The following is a 19,290-nucleotide window of genomic DNA, read 5'->3' on the forward strand; positions in this document are numbered from 1 at the left end:
GCTGTGGGAGATATTCATTTCCCCTTTTTGTTTAGAGGGATGCATTTTGCATCACTCACTAACCTCAGATTTGGGGCTGTCTTCCAGTTTATGACTATGATGGTTAATTGTCTGGGCAGCCTGCCTGTGGGTAGGTGTTCACTGCAAAAGCAAACACTTTGTTCTTAACTCAGGTTAAAATATCAGTGAAGATACAGTACACAGTTTTTAATTTGAGTTAGCAGCTTGAATTCAACCAGCTTTAATACAAGTTGCTAACCCAAGTTGCCATGTCTTTGATGCAGTTTTAACTTGAGTTAGCTAATGTGAGTGAGCTAACTTGAATGAAGAACACACCTTTTTTTGCACTGTAGACATACCCACTGTTGCGGAGAACATGCCTACTGCAGGCCTCAATAATGATAAAAGTATGAATCAATAAAACCCTAGAAAATACTGCCAGATGGCAAGCTGAGACTACCTTCTACTTTTCAAACAGTTCTGCTGTTACCATTCCCTCATCCTATTTACCTGCTTCATCTATGTGTTGTTTCTGGTTGTGAGCTTAACTTCTGAGCTCTCTAGGACAGGGACTGCCTTCCTATTCCATGTTTGTATGGCACATAACACAATGGGGTTATGATCCTGGCTGGGGCTCAGAGCCTGACTGACATGCCTGGACAACCAACCCCACACCTATAGTAACATGCACATAGCTAAGACCATTCAGACATGTGTACCCAGGCCACACTAGTAGTGTTTTGGGGAAGGTAAGGAAGTTGACTTCAAGCAGCAAAAGAAGGCCCAGCCCCTTCGCTTGTCCTTGAGAGTAGGGCGAAAAAAACGCTCTGTTTTGCTTCTCGGCAAGAGGAGTGCAGCTGATCAGAAGTACCCAGCTTTATGGGGTGCTGCCCACCAAAATCTCTGCTATCAGCAACAGACAGAAAGAGAAGCCAGTTCCCTAACATAAGTAATCGCCCCCCACAAACTGGAATGAGCAGATAGAGAGAAAAGTCAGCATGCCCTATTCTGTAGAGAGGGAACTCCCAGATTACACTGTCCAGTGGAAGACTGACTGTCAGCATCAATCACTAGGCTTCTTGTGCACCAGGAGTCAAGGGAAGGCCAGGGTTTCAGCAACCCAAACCCTGCTTCCCTGCCAGCCTAGCTTGTAGTGAGATTTCACAACTATGAGTACAGTGGTACTGTATGTAGGTGGTTAGGAAAGAGGAGAGTTTAGACCTGGTCTGTGTGTGCACAGAAAGGTGGAGGTGCATAGACGTGAAGGAGCATATCAGTATCACCATGTACCAAAATGCTGGGCAGGCCAGAAAAATTCATAGGATTATCTGTAAATTTACTTGCTTCAGTAAGCCTTATAGAGCTTCAACACCAGAAATATGCCAACCACCCTAAAATTATTTAAAAATCTCATTTTGCGCTTGTCAAGTTATAAATGGACACTCACACCATAGTAAATGTATGTGAAAGGCAGTATTGTGGTGTTTTGGGAGTGTTTTTTGGAGGGAAGATTTGTTTCCCTGACACTTAGTATGGGTGTAAGGTGCTGAGTTAAAGTTGGATCCTGCCTGATCCTGCCAATTTTTGGACTCGAGCACCTTGCCCTCCCTTTCCTTCCCTTCCAACTCTGAATTCCGCTGCTTAAAAGGAGAACAGTTTTCACCACCACAGTTAAATTTGGGGCTGGGAGGAACCCTGGCTCGTCCCAATACAAAAATTTGAGCCTGGATGCTGGATTCTGCAGTCCTTTTGTGTTCAGAGATTTATAACTTGGATGGAGGTGAGAGGGAATGAGTCTGGATAAAAAGAATTGGAAAAAGTTCATGACTTCAGCGTTGGTTGGAGACATTCTGTTTCCTTCTGATTTCTTTCCTTCTCAGTGAAGGACTCTGAAGAGTCATTGAAGGTATAAGTGAGCAAGTAGCTGTCTCTCTTCACTTGTAAAATTGTTGACACAAAGCATGCTTTCCCTACCCACAACTCTTTGGTCTTAGATACACTCCTGCAAACATACTAGTATGACACTTCTAAATGAATGAAGTAGGATCAGTAGAGGGTATACTGTGAAAGAGAACTGTGATGTACATACATACATCTCTTTACAATAACCACTGATGGGGGGGAACTGCATAAAAATGGGCTGAATTCTGCACTGTTTATTTGAGGAAAATTCTTATTGATATTAATGGAAACTTTGCTCAAGCAAGGACCCCAAAATGTAGCCCAACATTTCTGGATTTTTAGTAAAATGCTGTATGTTTTCATAAGTTTGCCAGAGTGTGGCAGTGGTTACTTCAAACTTATTCTCCCTTCTAATTAGCTTTTTTTCCCAACTCCAAATAAAATTAAAGAACATGTCTTAAAATGTTTTATAGCTTTATAAAGTTAAACACACAAATTAAGATGTTTTAGTAGAGTACTTACTGCTTCATAAAAGGAGTGAGCATTGGCCTGTTCTGGCACAGATGTTTGTCACTCAGATATTTCACAGCATACCTATCATTTCATCTCTGTTCTCTTTCTGAAATGGTGTACAAATTTAAATTGTCAGGTTTACTAGGTTCCATCTCTTTGAGTTACTGCAATCCCTGTCATAATCTCAATAGAACACTTTTATGATATTTCCAGTGTGTGATTGCTGTGAAATGCTTCTTAAAAAGTAGTTTTCATTTGACTAAACATTGAGAAAACAATATTTGATTATGGATTTTTCTATGCAATGGTATATAGCACATAAGAACGCCGTACCGGGTCAGACCAAAGGTCCATCTAGCCCAGTATCCTGTCTACCGACAGTGGCCAATGCCAGGTGCCCCAGAGGGAGTGGATCTAATAGGCAATGATCAAGTTGATCTCTCTCCTGCCATCCATCTCCAGCCTCTGACAAACAGAGGCTAGGGACACCATTCCTTACCCATCCTGGCTAATAGCCATTCATGGACTTAATCACCATGAATTATCCAGTTCTCTTCTAAACGCTGTTATAGTCCTAGCCTTCACAACCTCCTCAGGTAAGGAGTTCCACAAGTTGACTGTGTGCTGCGTGAAGAGGAACTTCCTTGTATTTGTTTTAAACCTGCTGCCTATTAATTTCATTTGGTGACCCCCTAGTTCTTGTATTATAGGAATAAGTAAATAACTTTTCCTTATCCACTTTCTCCACATCACTCATGATGTTATATACCTCTATCATATCCCCCCTTAGTCTCCTCTTTTCCAAGCTTACGAGTCCTAGCCTCTTCAATCTCTCCTCCTACTTCTTCAGTTGTGGCTGAGATGTGCTTAGTATAACAGTGTGGGGGAGAGAAGCGGACAAAGTATTAAATCTCAGGCTTCAGAAACTGAGCCAGTCTCAGGTGTAAAGCAGAGCAGCTTCAGGGACACTGAGGGCCATCCCAGCAGCCGAGGAATACGGGCAACCAACTGTGCACATTTTCCCTGCCCACATCCCCTAGACTGTGGGAGGGTTGTCAGGAAGCCTCTATAAGAACTTTGTACTACCCAAGGATTATTTTATAGTTGGGAAATCTTTAAGGGGCTGGATCTGCCATCTTTCTGGCTGCTTTGTGGGATATGAAGCAGCCAGAGTGGGCACCAGGATCTGGCCCTATAATGTGGGGTGATCTTTGCTTTCACTATATGCTTGATGCCTTTAATGGACTTCTTTGCCCAGGAGATGTATCTCACTCCTTCATATGGGATTTTAAAACTGGCTGAAAACCCATTCCATAAATAAGCTGCATATTTTTTCTTGGGGTAGTCCAATAATATTCCATAAAACCTGTATTTTAATTTGGAGAAGGAGCCTTCTCAAGGTTACTGCCTCCCCCTGTAGCATCTCCTGAAGCAGTGAGTCCTTGTTGATTCCTTTTCCTACCACCTTCTACCCCCATAACAGGAGAGGGCACTGTGCTGACCTTCCCCCCCACCCCTGCCCATCACCTACAGTGGTGTTTGTTTTTGCTCCCAATGCATGTACATTTTCCGTAGTTAAATGTAAAGCACTTCTTCGTTTTAAATCCGTGTTTTGAAAGTGAATGTCTATGAATGCCAGCTAGGTGGGGTGATAAGAAGTCATACACTCCAGCCAAAGTTCCTGGTCTATTGTAACCCAGGGTATTTGTTTCCTTTGCCATCCTCTGTCTATATTCTCTGTCATGCTTTAACCGTGCTACCTCACAATGATGTAGCATAAGCCTTTGCCATTAAGTCCTCGTACTTGAACAAGGAAATACAGCTCTCTCGCAAATTACGCTCACATAACTGCAAAAAGAAGAACAGGAGTACTTGTGGCACCTTAGAGACTAACAAATTTATTAGAGCATAAGCTTTCGTGGACTACAGCCCACTTCTTCGGATGCATATAGAATGGAACATATATTGAGGAGATATATATACACACATACAGAGAGCATAAACAGGTGGGAGTTGTCTTACCAACTCTGAGAGGCCAATTAATTAAGAGAAAAAAATCTGACATCAGGAATCAAAATACTCAAAAACCAGTGGGAGAACACTTTAACCTGTCTGGTCATTCAGTGACAGACCTGCGGGTGGCTATATTACAACAGAAAAACTTCAAAAACAGACTCCAAAGAGAGACTGGTGAGCTAGAATTGATATGCAAACTAGACACAATCAACTCCGGTTTGAATAAGGACTGGGAATGGCTGAGCCATTACAAACATTGACTCTATCTCCCCTTGTAAGTACTCTCACACTTATTATCAAACTGTCTGTACTCGGCTAGCTTGATTATCACTTCAAAAGTTTTTTTTCTCTTAATTAATTGGCCTCTCAGAGTTGGTAAGACAACTCCCACCTGTTTATGCTCTCTGTATGTGTGTATATATATCTCCTCAATATATGTTCCTTTCTATATGCATCCGAAGAAGTGGGCTGTAGTCCACGAAAGCTTATGCTCTAATAAATTTGTTAGTCTCTAAGGTGCCACAAGTACTCCTGTTCTTCTTTTTGCGGATACAGACTAACACGGCTGTTACTCTGATAACTGCAAAAGATTGCTCTTAAAATTTTGAGGCACTTTAAGTCTGCGGGGTTTATTCTCATATTTTTTTGTTCTTTTTGCCCCCTTTCTCTGACTGTTGTTCCCTAAAGAGCCAAGTAAATAAATCAACAAAATCCTCCTTCCAGATCTTTTCCTTAACCTTTTTAGACGATTCCTGAGCGGCCAGTCTGATCCTGCATCAGATCCAGAGTTCTTTCATTTAACTTTCTGTCCTGGTAGCTTCAAGAGAAAGATGGCTGGCCTGGAATCCAACTTTTGTCTTCTACATGATAGGGCAGAATAAACTATTGAGTCAATAAGCTGTCCCTATTACTCAACTTTTTAAGTGAGCCATTTAGTTGATTCAGAGAAGCTTTAGATTGACCAGAGTAATCTAAACTGTTCTTTCCAAATAAGGGCATCTAGTATTTATTTGGGAAAGTATTACTTATATAGAATAGCTCTAGGGATAGAAAAGAGATATTAAGCCCATTAAAAATGTCAGTATTCTGGGTTGAGATAACAAGGGAACTTTCAGATAAGATATGAGTAATGTAGTTGATTATGATTTTGACTAGGAACATTTAAAAAAAAATAAAAGAGCTTAGCAATTGGATCCTGGCCTGGCTTGTATTGTTTATCAAAAGTGATATCACAAGGCAGTGGAATATGTAGCAGTGTTTGAGGGTTTATTTTTTAAAATTATTTTAAAAATATATTATTGTCATTGATAAGCTCTTCTTGGAACCATAGATTGAAATATTTATTAACTTCTTTTCTTCTTTGTTTTCCTGGTCTCTGGGAACAATCTTTCCAATCCACAGAAATATGCTGCTAGTAATGTTCTTGTGTTTTCCTACTTTTGCTGCCCACGAGCCATAGTCCCTCAAGTGCAGTACCACGTGACTGTATATAGTAACCTTCAGTATGATCATTTCAGTATCTGAGTAAACATTTACTTTGACATTCATTAACATTCATTTCTGTAATCATTTTTTTTGTACTTTTCTCAGTTCCTTGCATAACTTCAAGCCAGTTAAACACAAAACTTTATGCTTCAGTATTACCACAAGCTTCCCCAATGCAGTGACTTGCCATTTTTTTACTTTATTGGTGTGAGAAATTCAGGGTTTTTTTTTGTTTTGTTTTTGTTTTTGTTTTTTGTATGTGGTATATAAAGAGAGAAAAATATATATGCATATTTTCTCCAGTAGGAGATCTTTTAGCAAACTTCAGGTTAGTATTCAAGTGGAAAAACATGTGTGCACGTTTTTGGAATTTGAAGCTTTCAAACAGTAGCAGAAGTAGCTGTAAATACATGTTTATATTATTTAATGCATACAGGTATTTACACTACTGTTAATTAATGCAAGTACTATTTAATATTCTTCAACATATGACATTTTAGTAAAGCTCACATTTACGTTTCCACTGTTTTTAATTTCTGATGTCTCATAGAACTAATTTCTTCCTCAGACATTACTCAGGAAAAAGAAATTACTTCTGAATTCCTATTAACTTTAAGAACTGATACCTCAGGTTCTTCTCTTAGATCATTTGACCCAATAGAGCTTTTATGATTGGACAAGAGATTCATTTATCTAAAGGATTTAAAGGCTGGGATAGTATAAAATATGGATTTGTTGAATACAGCATTAACTATAACTTCAGGCAATATGTTCCAATGAACTTTACGTAACCCCTTGATACCAACAAAGGAATTAGTTGTAAAATTTTCCAATCGGTTTCCTACTTTCATGTCCAGCCAGCGATAACACCGACAAAACTGAAGTACTAAGAAATTGCTTTTTAAAAATTAAACCCTGGGATCAGTCTGAGCGCTCCTAGGGGAATGTGTTTCACTGCAGTAATGATTAATAGAGCCTCTTAAGTGACAGAATATTCACCAGGAAGTTTTCACTAAATGAAATATTGACTCAGCCCTTCACCAGGAGAAACCCAGCTGGAAAAACTAGTGTTGAGATCCCATAGCTCGAAGATACACTACTTCCAGCATTAATCAACTTGATATGGCACTTTTTAAATGTATCATTATTCAACATTGGCTCTTCACTACAAGCTCAAGGCCAGTGTATCTAAAATGATCCTTTTATTTCAAGTATATTTTAGACAGTATTATATTTGCCATAAAAAGGAGGGCGGGGGGGGGGGGGTAATCTTTATATCTGCATCAAATAGCACTGCTGTTGTAAAGACTTTTGCCAATCTATGTTTTGGATAATGTAACTCAGCCATAGAAATTTGCTTGGATTTGAAACTTGGCATATATGATCTCAGCTAAGTAACATTCTTTTCTTTAAATATGGGGGTGGTCAAGGAATCCTTTGGTTCTGAAGGATTATGTAATGTAGTTTTAACTGATGGCAAAGGTGCCTATAGTGCAGAATAGGTTTTCTTTAATGTGTGTTATTTAAATCTAAATAAAGGAAAAGCTAATTCAGACTTATTTAAAATTCTCTGCATTAAGATATACTACTTTGCCAATTTAAGCTATTTTTTGCCGTTTGATAACTGGAAAAAATTTTGAATTGAAAATAAGGAATATCGGACACAATACATATTGTATTGTCCTAAATAAATATTTAAAATACCATGAGGTTTAATTGGTGAATTAGACACACATAAAAAGTGTTCTTAACATCTGTGTGCCAGATTATCCCTTGCATGTGAAAGGGCTGCCCAGGAAATTCATTAGCCCTCCCCCCCTCTGATTTCACTGGTACAACCTCCTTTCTTATAGGATGGACTTTATGCTATGAGAGGCATTATTAATCCCATAGTCTATTAAGTCAGATGTTACACATTTCTGAATATTTTTTAAAATACATCTTTTAGAAAACTAAAAATGAATTCCAATAGCTATCTAAGGTGTTTTTTTTAAAGGGGGTGAATTAACCCAGTCCTGTTCTATTGAAGTCAGTGGGAGTTCCATTTAGGTATATATAGAAGCAGGGACCTATCCTAGTGCCTAGGATTGGAGCAGGAGCCATCCCTTAATTCTCATAAAAATGTGTGATTAACGGCACTAGAATTTGCAAGTTCCGTGCTATTTTCCTCTCATTCATAACTTGCAACACCCCTGCTGTTCCACATGGACTTTCCTGAGACTGTGAGTCAGGTTGAATTGTCTTGTTTTTGTTGTGTATAAATATGGAGAGTGAAATGAGATTGCAATGCCATTTTCGTTCGCGGTCTATGCAGTATTTGAATTTGTCTCCAAAAGTATCAGGTCAGCCAGTGCTGCTTTATTTTATTGTTTGTTACTCCATCATGATCTAGTTTTCGGTATTGCCTTCTAATCAGTTGCTTATGTTTAAAACAAACCACAAAAATATTTCAGGTACTCATGGAGTTATTAATGGTAATGGATGACATCTTGGCCCTTTTGAATCAGAAATTTTTGTCACTGACTTCAGTGTGGCCAGGATTTCACCCAGTGTCTATATACCTAAAAAGTATTAAGAATTGCTGCTAATAAATGATTTCTCATGTTAATTTTGTGGTTTCCATAAGAGTAAATATTGCTAGTAATAAACAATAAATAAATATCAAATAAGGTATAGTAATTTTATGTAAACATTTTCATGTATACCAAAATGTTTAGTAAAATAACATATTTAAAGGTCAATCTCTTTATGTAGTTGTGATGCGTATTTCTAGACTCTGGATTCTAAAATGCAAGTTTTTCCTTAATGCTAATGATGGATTGTTTTCTCCTCTTTTAAAAGGTGTTCCCTACTTAAAATACTTCCTAGTTTGCAATTTCTTAATGGTGAAAACCTAAATTCTCCTGCAAAACTCTCAACTGAAAGAATCAAAGAGTCAAAACCAGGAAGCTTTTTGAAATTTTGTCAAGCCCAGATTGAAGAAATTAACTTAATAAAAAAGAAGACCATTGAACAAGGGTAGATATCTGAAATCTTTTTATGCAAATATAATTATTTTCAAAAGCATGCTTTTTAAAATGTTAAGTCTTTAGGATACTTCCTCATTGTTTTCCTGTATTTTACTTAAAATTTTGTCTGGGAATATAAATTACGTTAAGAATGAGAGTATATATTAGTAATTTTAAACAGAAAGAGCATTACAATGATGTTATAATTATCCTCAAAATAAGCTTACAAAGCCAGGTCAGAGTTAAGGTTAAATTTAAAGAGATCCAAACATGTCAAGGCCTTCAAACAAGTTTAAGTCTATCCTCTAAGGGCCGATTCAATCAATACATTTTAGTATTTGTGGCCCAAGATTAGAATAAATTGATTTTTGTTAAAGGCACATTGAGGTTTTTTTCCATATTAGTTTTTCTTGGGTGTGTTGATAATACTACAAATGATTGGAGGTACATAGGTAAAAGCTCAAAGTTTTTATAAGGAAAGACTGTGGTCTTCAAAGTCTCTGATACTTCCAGACTTGATGCTTGAGCAGCAGTCCTGTGGTAAATTTTTCTTAAATAAACGTATGGGATTGAGATTGTCTTGCAAGGAGATAATGTAGAAGTATGGAGAAAACATCTTCCCCAGAATAACTTTTAAAAAGATAACATAAAGCAGGTAATACTGAGGCAGGTAACAAATTAATTGGTCTTGGGCCAACCAAAAGTTTCCTGTTTGATCATTATTAATTTAGTTCTGATACATACTCCAAGAAATGGATATATCAATTCAAATAATTCACTTGTCTAGCACTGAAATGTCAAGTCCTTTTAGAAACCAAGAAGCTGGTCACTCTGTTGCATAAATAAAATGTACACTATTTGTTAACAGACATCCTCCTACTATATATGTTGCATAAACAGCTTTTTTTCAAATTTGTTACAAGTTTATTTTTGCACAGGTTTTTTTATGTTTACTTTATTTTGATATGGGATCTTATTGGAGCTTTTGTTGTGCTGATTAATCTCTGGAATCACTCAGTGTTTTCATTCTGGGGCAACATCTACATTTCCAGGATGAGACCTTCATGCATTGTCTGTAGTGATTGTCTTATTCCTTACTAGAGGTTACAGATTTTGTTAACATAAAATATTTGTGATATGAATTCTTAACTGCATATTATTACAATAAGGTATCTTAAAATATCCCATACAAAATATCTATTTGTTTTTTAGCTATTTATCGGAAACACACTTTTGTGTATATTTCGTAAAATTATACAGAAATCCGTGATCTGTGTTTCTCATTCCTTTCATGAGTTCTTTGGTATCTTGCATAGGGATAGACTCTTCAGTTCAGGAAAGTTCTCAAGCCTATGCTTAACTGTAAGTGGGTGAATATTTCCACTAAAGTTAATGAGCCTACCCATATACTTGAAGTTAAGTGCTTGCTTAAGTGCTTTGCTGAAACAGGCCCAGATAAATCAGGAAACTATAAATCTTTCCAAGCCTTTCTGTGACATATTAGCACCTTTACATTAAGGACTGTAATAACTTCTTAAACCAGAAAATAACTCTTCTTAATGTTAGGTAGTCTCTGAAGGGCTTTAGATATCTACCATTTAATGGTTCACAAGGTCTAGTATTAAAGGTTCTTCACTCAAAACAAAACATTTTACCCATGTTTGTTAGATGTATTCTCTCATATCATGAGGTGTATCTGAGTTGTCTTGCTATATTTACAGATTATCATTCTAGTTTCCTATATGAGTAATTCTGTCATGCTAACTCTTCTTACATTGTGTGTTGAAGACTTGGGTGTGTTATTTTGCAGAGATATTCTCACTACTTCTTCAAGTGCTTGCTCATGTCGATTCCAATTAGGTATGTGTGCACTGAGTGCATAGTAGCCAGAAGGTTTTTTTCCTAACAGTACTCCTGAGGTTGGCTCAGGTGCCCCCTGGAGTCACGCCTCTATGATGCGATATATAGGGCTCTGCCGACCCGCTCCCACTTCAGTTCCTTCTTTCCACCTGTGACAGTTAGCCAGAACACTTGTTCTCTCTTGCTTCGGTAAGCTTTCTCCCTAGTAGTCTTCAGACTATTTTTTCTGTAAATAGTTATAACAGTAGTTAGTAGTTGTAGTTAGTTTAGTCATTATATAGTTAGAATTCCAGTAAGGAATTGTTCTGGTGGTACTCCCCATTCCACTCATCCACAAGGTGCTACTCAAGGTTTGGAGGGACAAAGCCTCGGTAATATTGATAGCTCCATGTCAGCACTGGTACACATCTCTTCTGAAACTGTCAGTGGAAACTCCGATCACTCTACCACTTCTCCTGGACCTGATAACTCAGGACCACGGCCGTCTTCAGCACCCCAACCGTGAATCTCTCCACTTCATGGCTTGGAAGCTCCAGGGCTAAACCTGATGGAGCTTGCTTGCTCCGATCCAGTTAGGGAAGTCCTCCTTGGCAGTAGGAAACCGTCTACTAAGGCCACCTATCTAGCCAAATGGAAGAGATTCACAATTTGGTCATTGCAGAAATACACATCTTCTGCGCATTCGACAGTACCTTTTATCTTGGACTTCTGCACCTGAAACTATAAGGGCTTTCTGTGTCATCAATAAAAGTCTACTTGGCTACCATTTCCGCCTCTCACCCAGGTGTGGTGGGCCAGTCAGTCTTCGCCAACCCAATAGTTGGATGCTTCCTTAAAGGACTTGAAAGGCTACACCCTCAAGTACAATAACTGATCCCGGCCTGGTTCTTTCCAGAGTATCGGGCCCCTCTTTGAGCCACTAGCGAGATTTTCTTTGCTTTGTCTCATGAAAGGGAACATTTCTGGTAGCAATAACATTTGCCAGGAGAGTATCCAAGATTAAGGCCCTAACATCTGAACCTCCTTACACAATCTTCTATAAGGACAAGGTTCAGCTTCAGCCACACCCAGCCTTCCTACCGAAGGTCGTCTCCCAGTTTCGCTTTAATCAGGATATTTTTCTTACAATCTTTTATCCCAAGCCACATGCAAACAGCCAGGAACAAAGACTTCACTCTTTGGGTGTTTGCCGGGCGTTAGCCTTCTATATTGAACGGATGAAGCAGTTTCGAAAATCTACTCAACTATTCATCAAAGTAGCAGACAGAATGAAGGGGCTCCCAGTCTCTTCTCAAAGAATTTCTTCATGCCATAATATAGCACTATGCACCCAAAATTTTGGATATATTTGAGAAGAGCGATTACAAGTAGATAATTCTCATGTCCAAATTTTGTTTCACAATTAATCTTTAGTTTAACTATCTTCTATTGTCAAGGATATCTGAAGATCCTTTAAAAATTTGACCCTTAGTAATTTTTAAATTTAAACTTGTAAATTGGAAATGGATGAAACAACTCTTATGAAATTTGGTTTAAAGAAGTATTCACTTGGGTTACAACCCTGTATGTTATATTTTTTTGGCCCAAAGCACATTTTATGGATGATTTAAAAACCATTGAAAAGTGCACTTAAAAAAACACACACAAAAACTCCTAAACAAAACATACCTACATAAGCCTAAACAGCACAGCTATTATACTTACATACTGCGATACTTTTTCCAAGTTGACTGACTTAATGTAACGTTGAATAAGAACAGACTGAAAAAAGAGCAAGCTTCTTGTCTGTTTCACATCTCACTAAGTTATGAGCCCCTGTAGGTACGACCTCAGCTATGTAATCTGCCAAAAGTAATCACTGGTTGGTTCTCTAATCCATGTTTCATATACCACTGCTGCTCAAATAAATTGTCTGTGCAGTTTCTGCTTTCGAATGTCTTGTTTTTACCATGCTTAAGAATTATGTTTTTTAAAAATTAAATTTCTGTATTCTAATGACTGCCATGTAATCTTTTGACACTTACTAATAAATAGCTATATTAAGAAATACAACACTTCAGTTTCAGTAATAGATACTGATGGAAGTTGAAAACCTTATAAATAGTAACTATTTAAAATAGTGAAAATGACAGGCAAGCTCTGTTACGGGAATGTGAAAGAAGAAATATAAACAGTAAACTCTTTTATGTATCTGTAAGGGACTTTTGTACTTTGTAGTTGAATAATAATGATACTTCTATGTGTTTCCTCTATGCAGAATTATTTTACTACACAATTACAAACAGAATCTAATGTAATGTCTGAGTGTACAGTCTGCATATACTGTTTGTCACAACTCATTTTTAAACACAGAATTGTGTAATAATTCTTTATTAAAGCAACATACGCTGAATACTGAAACCTGATATAATTTAGGTTCAGGAAACTAAGTCATTCTACACTATCAGATGGCATGGTGCATTATTAGTGTTTATATTGCCAGCATTGGTGAAATGGTGCTTTTAAATATGTACTTGTAGGGTAAAGATCCAGATACTAATAGGACATTTTTGCCAGAGCATTACTAATGCCTACATGTATTTTTGCAAAACTGCCATCTAGCATGTTAGGCAAAGTCTTTGATGGCTTGTCAATAATAGTAGTAGTAGTAAAGTCCATTTGTTTCTGGCTGACATCTGGTGACATCATAGCAGAATTTTCGGAAGCCTTTTCAATCCATCGCTAACTTCACACACACAGCAGCTGAACTCCTAGTGATCTGCTGCAAATCTTCTATCCATCTTCTCATTGGTTGTCCTTTACTATAATGATCCATCACTATTGCTTTCATGATCATTTGTTCGAGGGTATTTTCATGTCTGTGTTGATTTGATCACAAAATATAAGTTTTCACCTGTTGATTTCCAAGAGCCAAATCCGCTTCTCTCTGATATTTTGAATGTAAGTGCTTTTATTCTTTTCTGTCCAGGAGATGCACAAGAGTCTTCACCAGTACCACATCTCAAAGGCTTCAATTTTCTTTTTGTCTGCAGCATTAGTTTCCCAGGATTCATATCCATAAGTATCTAAAGTTCACCAGTTGCTTCTCAAAGTGCATGGAAGTTTTTCCACACTTTCATATAAAGACAATGGCTGAGTGATCCATCGCTAATCATCTTCTGATTTCTTTGGAGCAGCCTCCTTGGTTGGATATGTATGATCCCCAGATAATGAAATTGTAGCATTTCTCCATTTTTAATAGTCTTTTTAGACTTTATTCTCTTTTAGACCCTCACTAGATATTGAGGCTTGTTGGTTGGAGTCTGTGTTTTGTTATGTTCTACTCTAGATTCAGAAATATTTAGTACCATCTTTACTTTGTCTTGCTTATTTCCTATTTTACAATCAATTCATAAGGTTATTGGTGTATAAAATAAAATAGACTCATCCTCCAGAATTTGCTGCACTATATGCTCCTAACCGCACTAAAATTTGCAGTGAAATAGATACCCCTGTACGTATTTCAAACCCAAAGTCTTAACACCAAGAAAAAATAATTTTCTAATGAAGCTACTGGTACAGTAAAATAAGCAAACTAATGTGTGTTAGTGTATTCAAGATACTGGAAAAATAAAGAGGGGAAAAGAAACAATTTCAGAATATTATAAATTGGCAATTAAAGCAGGAGTCATTTAGTACTCAGTGTTCACAATGTTATGTGTGTGCTAAACTCATCCAATACGTGGCTTATGTACATTAGAAAATAAAGGCATGGTTGTTTTAAAAATATAATTCCAATTGTCTAAAATAAATGTAATTGCATTTTTATCTTTCTTCAGAAATGCTTCTTTCTTGGATGCTGCACAGAGTCAGTGCTGGTATTTTAAGGAGCTGATGAAACTTAGTAATGAACACCGATATGCACATGAATATGGAGACCTAAACATTGCTGACAGAGACGAACCAGAAGCACAGCAAGATCATTTGAAGCAAACAGCCACCGACAGGCTACAGCAAAATAACCTCTTTATCGCTGGTGCAAAGGAAAATAAGCAGGGCTTGTTGAATCCTTCTGAAAGATGGATTACTACAAGCCACATTCAGCCTATGTTCATTAACTCCTCCGTACCTGTGCCTCAAAAAAAAAGTAATCAAGAGCACAAAATAAAGAAGAAAAGTACTGAATGTTGCATCAGTCACAAAGGGGAGAGCAAAGATAACAGTAAAATATCAACCCCAACTACAAGAAATACATTCAGAGAGACAGTTATTGCAAGTAATGAGGGAGAGAATCTCCAGCATGTTGAGAACAGTGTGGAAAAGTAAGATATAAATGTCAAATATTTGCCATAAAAACCCAGTTCCATTTCTGCATAATCGTAATGTGAAAAGTTAGTTTTCAAAATAGTTTCCAATGGGATACAAACTTACAACTATTACGTTCTATTAAGGGCTTGTCTACACAGCAAGTTACCGTGCTGTGAATCTATAGCGCACTATCTTGCCATGCAGTAGCATCCTGTGTGGACACTGCTACAGCACAGTGAAAGTCCTGGAGTGTGGCTTAGCATTCTTCTACTTCGAAACGCAGTATGCTATATATAAACACACTGGCTTGCTGTGCAGTAACTTGCCATGTAGACAAACCCTTTGTCTTTTCTGTTCACCTCCTATGTACTTTTTAATAAGTTTTAACTCTCTTATTGTCTCCTAATCATGGTTAAAATTCATATCCCTTATGCATGACAGTTCTGTGGTATTTTGTCGGTGATTGCATTTTAACAATATTTTTAAAATGTATTTTAATTGAAAACTGCGTGAAAGTAAGGAGAAAATTTAAAAATGTGACTTCTATCTAACTTTTCCTTTCTTGGTACTAAATACATGAACCCTCTGCCTAATTGTATAAAACAAGAAGAAACAATAGTCCAGAGGCTTTTTAACACTCTTAGTAAGATTTTTTTTTCCTGTAACTTTCATTAGGGCTCAGTCCTAATCTGTGCTGAGTTTACAGTTGAGAAAGTGGGAGGGGAAGGTGCTGTTAAAGCTACTTCTCCATTTTCCTGACCCTGGGCCAATCATATGCAGCTGTGCTGACTGAAGAGCCAACTATCTGTCCTGTTCTTGGCATTCCCAACATGCCTCTTTCCGTCCTGTACAAAAGGGGTTGGGGAGCATAGAGCCAACTACACTTGATTTGTGCCACCTAAGGATTCTCCCGTGTGAAATGCAATGCTCTGTTGCCATTTAGGGCAGATTTCTAGCTGCTTTGTACTGATTCATGCTACACAGGCAGAACTGGAAGTGAAGATTTGGTCCTATGTACATAAGAGTTCAGATAGGACAAGGTGTCCAGTATCAAAAATACATTGTACATAGAAGCCTGGGGTACACTGTGAGGGGCAACACTGAAAGGTATGTTCCTTCAGTTTCCTTAGAAGTACAATATGCAGACAGCATTCCCTGTGTTTTGGGGTTTTTCTGTTTTTTTGTTTTTGGTTGTACTTGGGAATTGATTAATTTATTATGAATGTATTTCTTGAGGAGGACTGCAGGATACATAATGAACTCCAGTGGAAATGAGCGGGAGCATAGTAGCCCATTATGAAACCTGAGTGTTTTTGAAAATCTAAATCCTTTTCTAAACGTTGCATTTAAAGTATTTTAGTTACTCTTCTAATATAAATATTCCAGGAATTCTGCTGTTGGAAAGTCATCCTCTTAACTGTGAGTTGCACCCAGTAGTGCTGGAATATTTTTTATAATGGAGGTGCTGAAAGCTATTGGGCAAAACTGTAAACTAAACTACTTAAAATCAGGGGTGCTACTGCACCCCCAGCATCCCTACTTTCCCCACCCCTGGTTGTGCTTGCTCATCAGTACTTAAGCAAGGTTTTAAAATATACTTTTTATGGTGAAATCAATTATTTTTAAAATTTTCCTAAGTATTTTCTTAAAAGTTCAGATTTTTAAAAAGCCACATATTTTCTATGTAATATTTACTTATCTCTGAGTTAACTTGTTGACTTCAAAATATTCCTGTGGGAGGCTGTGACTTGTTTCAGAGTATCTGCTTCACTGTAAGCAGCTACACCTAAATAAGAAGAGAAAACAAAAAAATATAGAAATGTGGGGTGTTTCTAAATTCTTCTGTCCTTTCATTGGTTTGTTGATATAAGAGATGCAAGGGGTTTTTTTCTAAAATTTTGAGATAACAACTTAGAACTGCCATCAGACATTAACTTCTCTATAAAAATTTTATCTGCAGATCACTGTAGGGAGAATGTGCCTTGGTTTCTTGAATTCTCCAAACCTTTAGAAAGCACCAACCATTTGACAGATCTGAATATTCTGATTATAATATAATCAAGATTGTTTTACAGCATTTAAATTAATAACTGTACTTTTAAAACAATAAGCAAAATGGAACTTGAACAATACTTTAACCACTGGGATTGCAGTATGAAATTATCAACTATATTATGATTGCATAAGGGTAACTCCATGGCACCCCATACATAACTGTTTTAAATCATTGTGTAGATTTAAAAGCATCCCTAGTGTATTACTCTCTTGAATAGTCTTGTTGTTTAAAAAGTAAAAATAGGTAGAAGCTGGAAATGCATTTTCCAAGAGTCTCTCAACCATTGTGTGTGGATGAACACATGTATGCATATCTAATGGGGAACGTCTTTACAGTTACTGTAGAGCCTTCAGTTGCATAAACCTTTCTTTTTTTGGTGTTCATAGCTTGGCAGCTACACTAATCCAGTCATATTGGCGAGGCTACATAATTCACAGAGATATTCATTTCTGTGCTAGACTACATATGGCAGCAACAGAGATCCAGTGTGCTTGGCGGAAGTACCTTGCCAGGAGAAACGCTGTCTACTGCACAAAAGAAAGCAATGAACTCACAGACGCTATAGAACAGAAGCATAAAGCTGCTGCCCTTATTCAGGTTGGTTTGCTACAGTGTTCTCTTCATTTGTTACAGTTAGACTTAGTCAGGAATGATTTGATTAATTAGCAGTATTTATAAGTAATGTTCATTCTGTTTTTTTCTTGAACCAAGCAGAAAACCCTTTTTTTGTTTAATAAAATCCTGCATAAGCATCAAAAGTTTATTTTACAAAATATTAGTTTGATTTTAATTTTACTGTGGTGGCAAAGGTAAATAATGCCATGTACCCTGTATATTCTTAGTTTCAAAATCTTTCTAGTCCTTTTTAAATTAAAGGGACACTGCCAGAATTTTTGGCCTTACATAAACCTATCTTGAAAGTTATTCCATATTGTGTTTGTTGGGTGAAAACATCAAAGGTACCTAAGTGATTTAGGATCTTGTCTCATTTTCAAAAATACCTTACACACTTCGAAGCCTAAATCTTATTTAAATGTCAATAGGATTTAATCTACTAAGTATCCTAAGCTACTTCAGAAAATTTTACTGCTTGCCTCATGGATTTCATCACATTGTGGCATCTGTTCAACGGAACTTGTCTTCTGGGAATGTAGAATGGGTATCAGGAAAGGACCAGCATTATGGGGAAATGCTGGCTTTTCCTTCTCTCTGAATTCTAGAAATGGGCTCTCCAAGCACAGGTCACTTACCCGTGAGGATGCCCTTTCCTGCCACCTGTGCTCTGGAGGAGTTGAGGATATAACCCAATATACAAGTTTTTAACCTAGCCAGTCATAAGTGCTACGGTATGCCTGATTTAACTTTAATTGTATGTTCCTAGTAGTTACAGGCCAACAGAGTAACCAGTAGGAAAGCAGATCTTCAGTCTCAGCATTTCATTATGTTCATGATAAATCATTAGTTTGTGGCAGCACACTGCAAATGATAAGGCAAAGCAGATACAGGGCTATTATTTGCACATAATTTTTGAGAAGGAGGAGGAAATGTCAATATCCTCTCATTTATACAGTGTAGAACATTCTCAGTGAGCAAGGAAAATTGCTATCCAAGTTCTAACACTGTCTACCATAAAACAGGAATTTCCCTTTAAAACCATGATCCATAAAACTACAGTTATAAAAATAATATTCCCGTGTATAATGTGCCTTTTATCCTAAAGTATCCAGTATGTCTTTGCACATGTTCCTAATGTCTTGCATCATTTTCAGGTATTTAAGTGCTCATTTTTTTGCTGTATGTTCTTGTTTACCTAGATGATGATGATGATGATAATAAAAAACCCCTTTCTTAAAAAATGTAGAGTAGACGGTGACTGTGAAGATGTGGTTGACTGGTTTAGGTTAATTACATGAGATGACAACAAGAATTGCCACTTGTAACCACTGGAAATTTGGTATAAGTGTGTTTTTATTTTTGTTCTCAGTAATTTGAAAGTGAACACTCAACTTTTTCTTATATCTTCTTCCCCCTCCGCTTAGAATAGGCCCTGTAGGAATTGTCAAATAATTAATTAGTTGACCTAGGTTTGTAGTTGAGGGAGTTTCAAGATTCCATTCTGCTTACTTGAGGAAAACCTCTTGAGTATTCTAAGCTTTAGACATA

General features: G+C 37.2%; 1 protein-coding gene across 2 annotated transcripts in view; it reads left to right on the plus strand.

Moving 5' to 3' along the window:
- LRRIQ1 (leucine rich repeats and IQ motif containing 1) overlaps positions 1-19,290 on the plus strand; it is a 158,422-nt gene that overhangs the window by 44,577 nt on the left and 94,555 nt on the right. For both annotated transcript variants that reach the window (XM_065559974.1, XM_005279152.5), the window contains exons 15-17: positions 8,758-8,934; positions 14,603-15,085; positions 17,514-17,724. In XM_065559974.1, coding sequence (XP_065416046.1) covers positions 8,758-8,934; positions 14,603-15,085; positions 17,514-17,724 — 871 coding nt within the window. The remainder of the gene's footprint in view (positions 1-8,757; positions 8,935-14,602; positions 15,086-17,513; positions 17,725-19,290) is intronic.

Source organism: Chrysemys picta, chromosome 1 (assembly GCF_011386835.1).
Source record: "Chrysemys picta bellii isolate R12L10 chromosome 1, ASM1138683v2, whole genome shotgun sequence".
NCBI classification, from domain to species: Eukaryota; Metazoa; Chordata; order Testudines; family Emydidae; genus Chrysemys; species Chrysemys picta.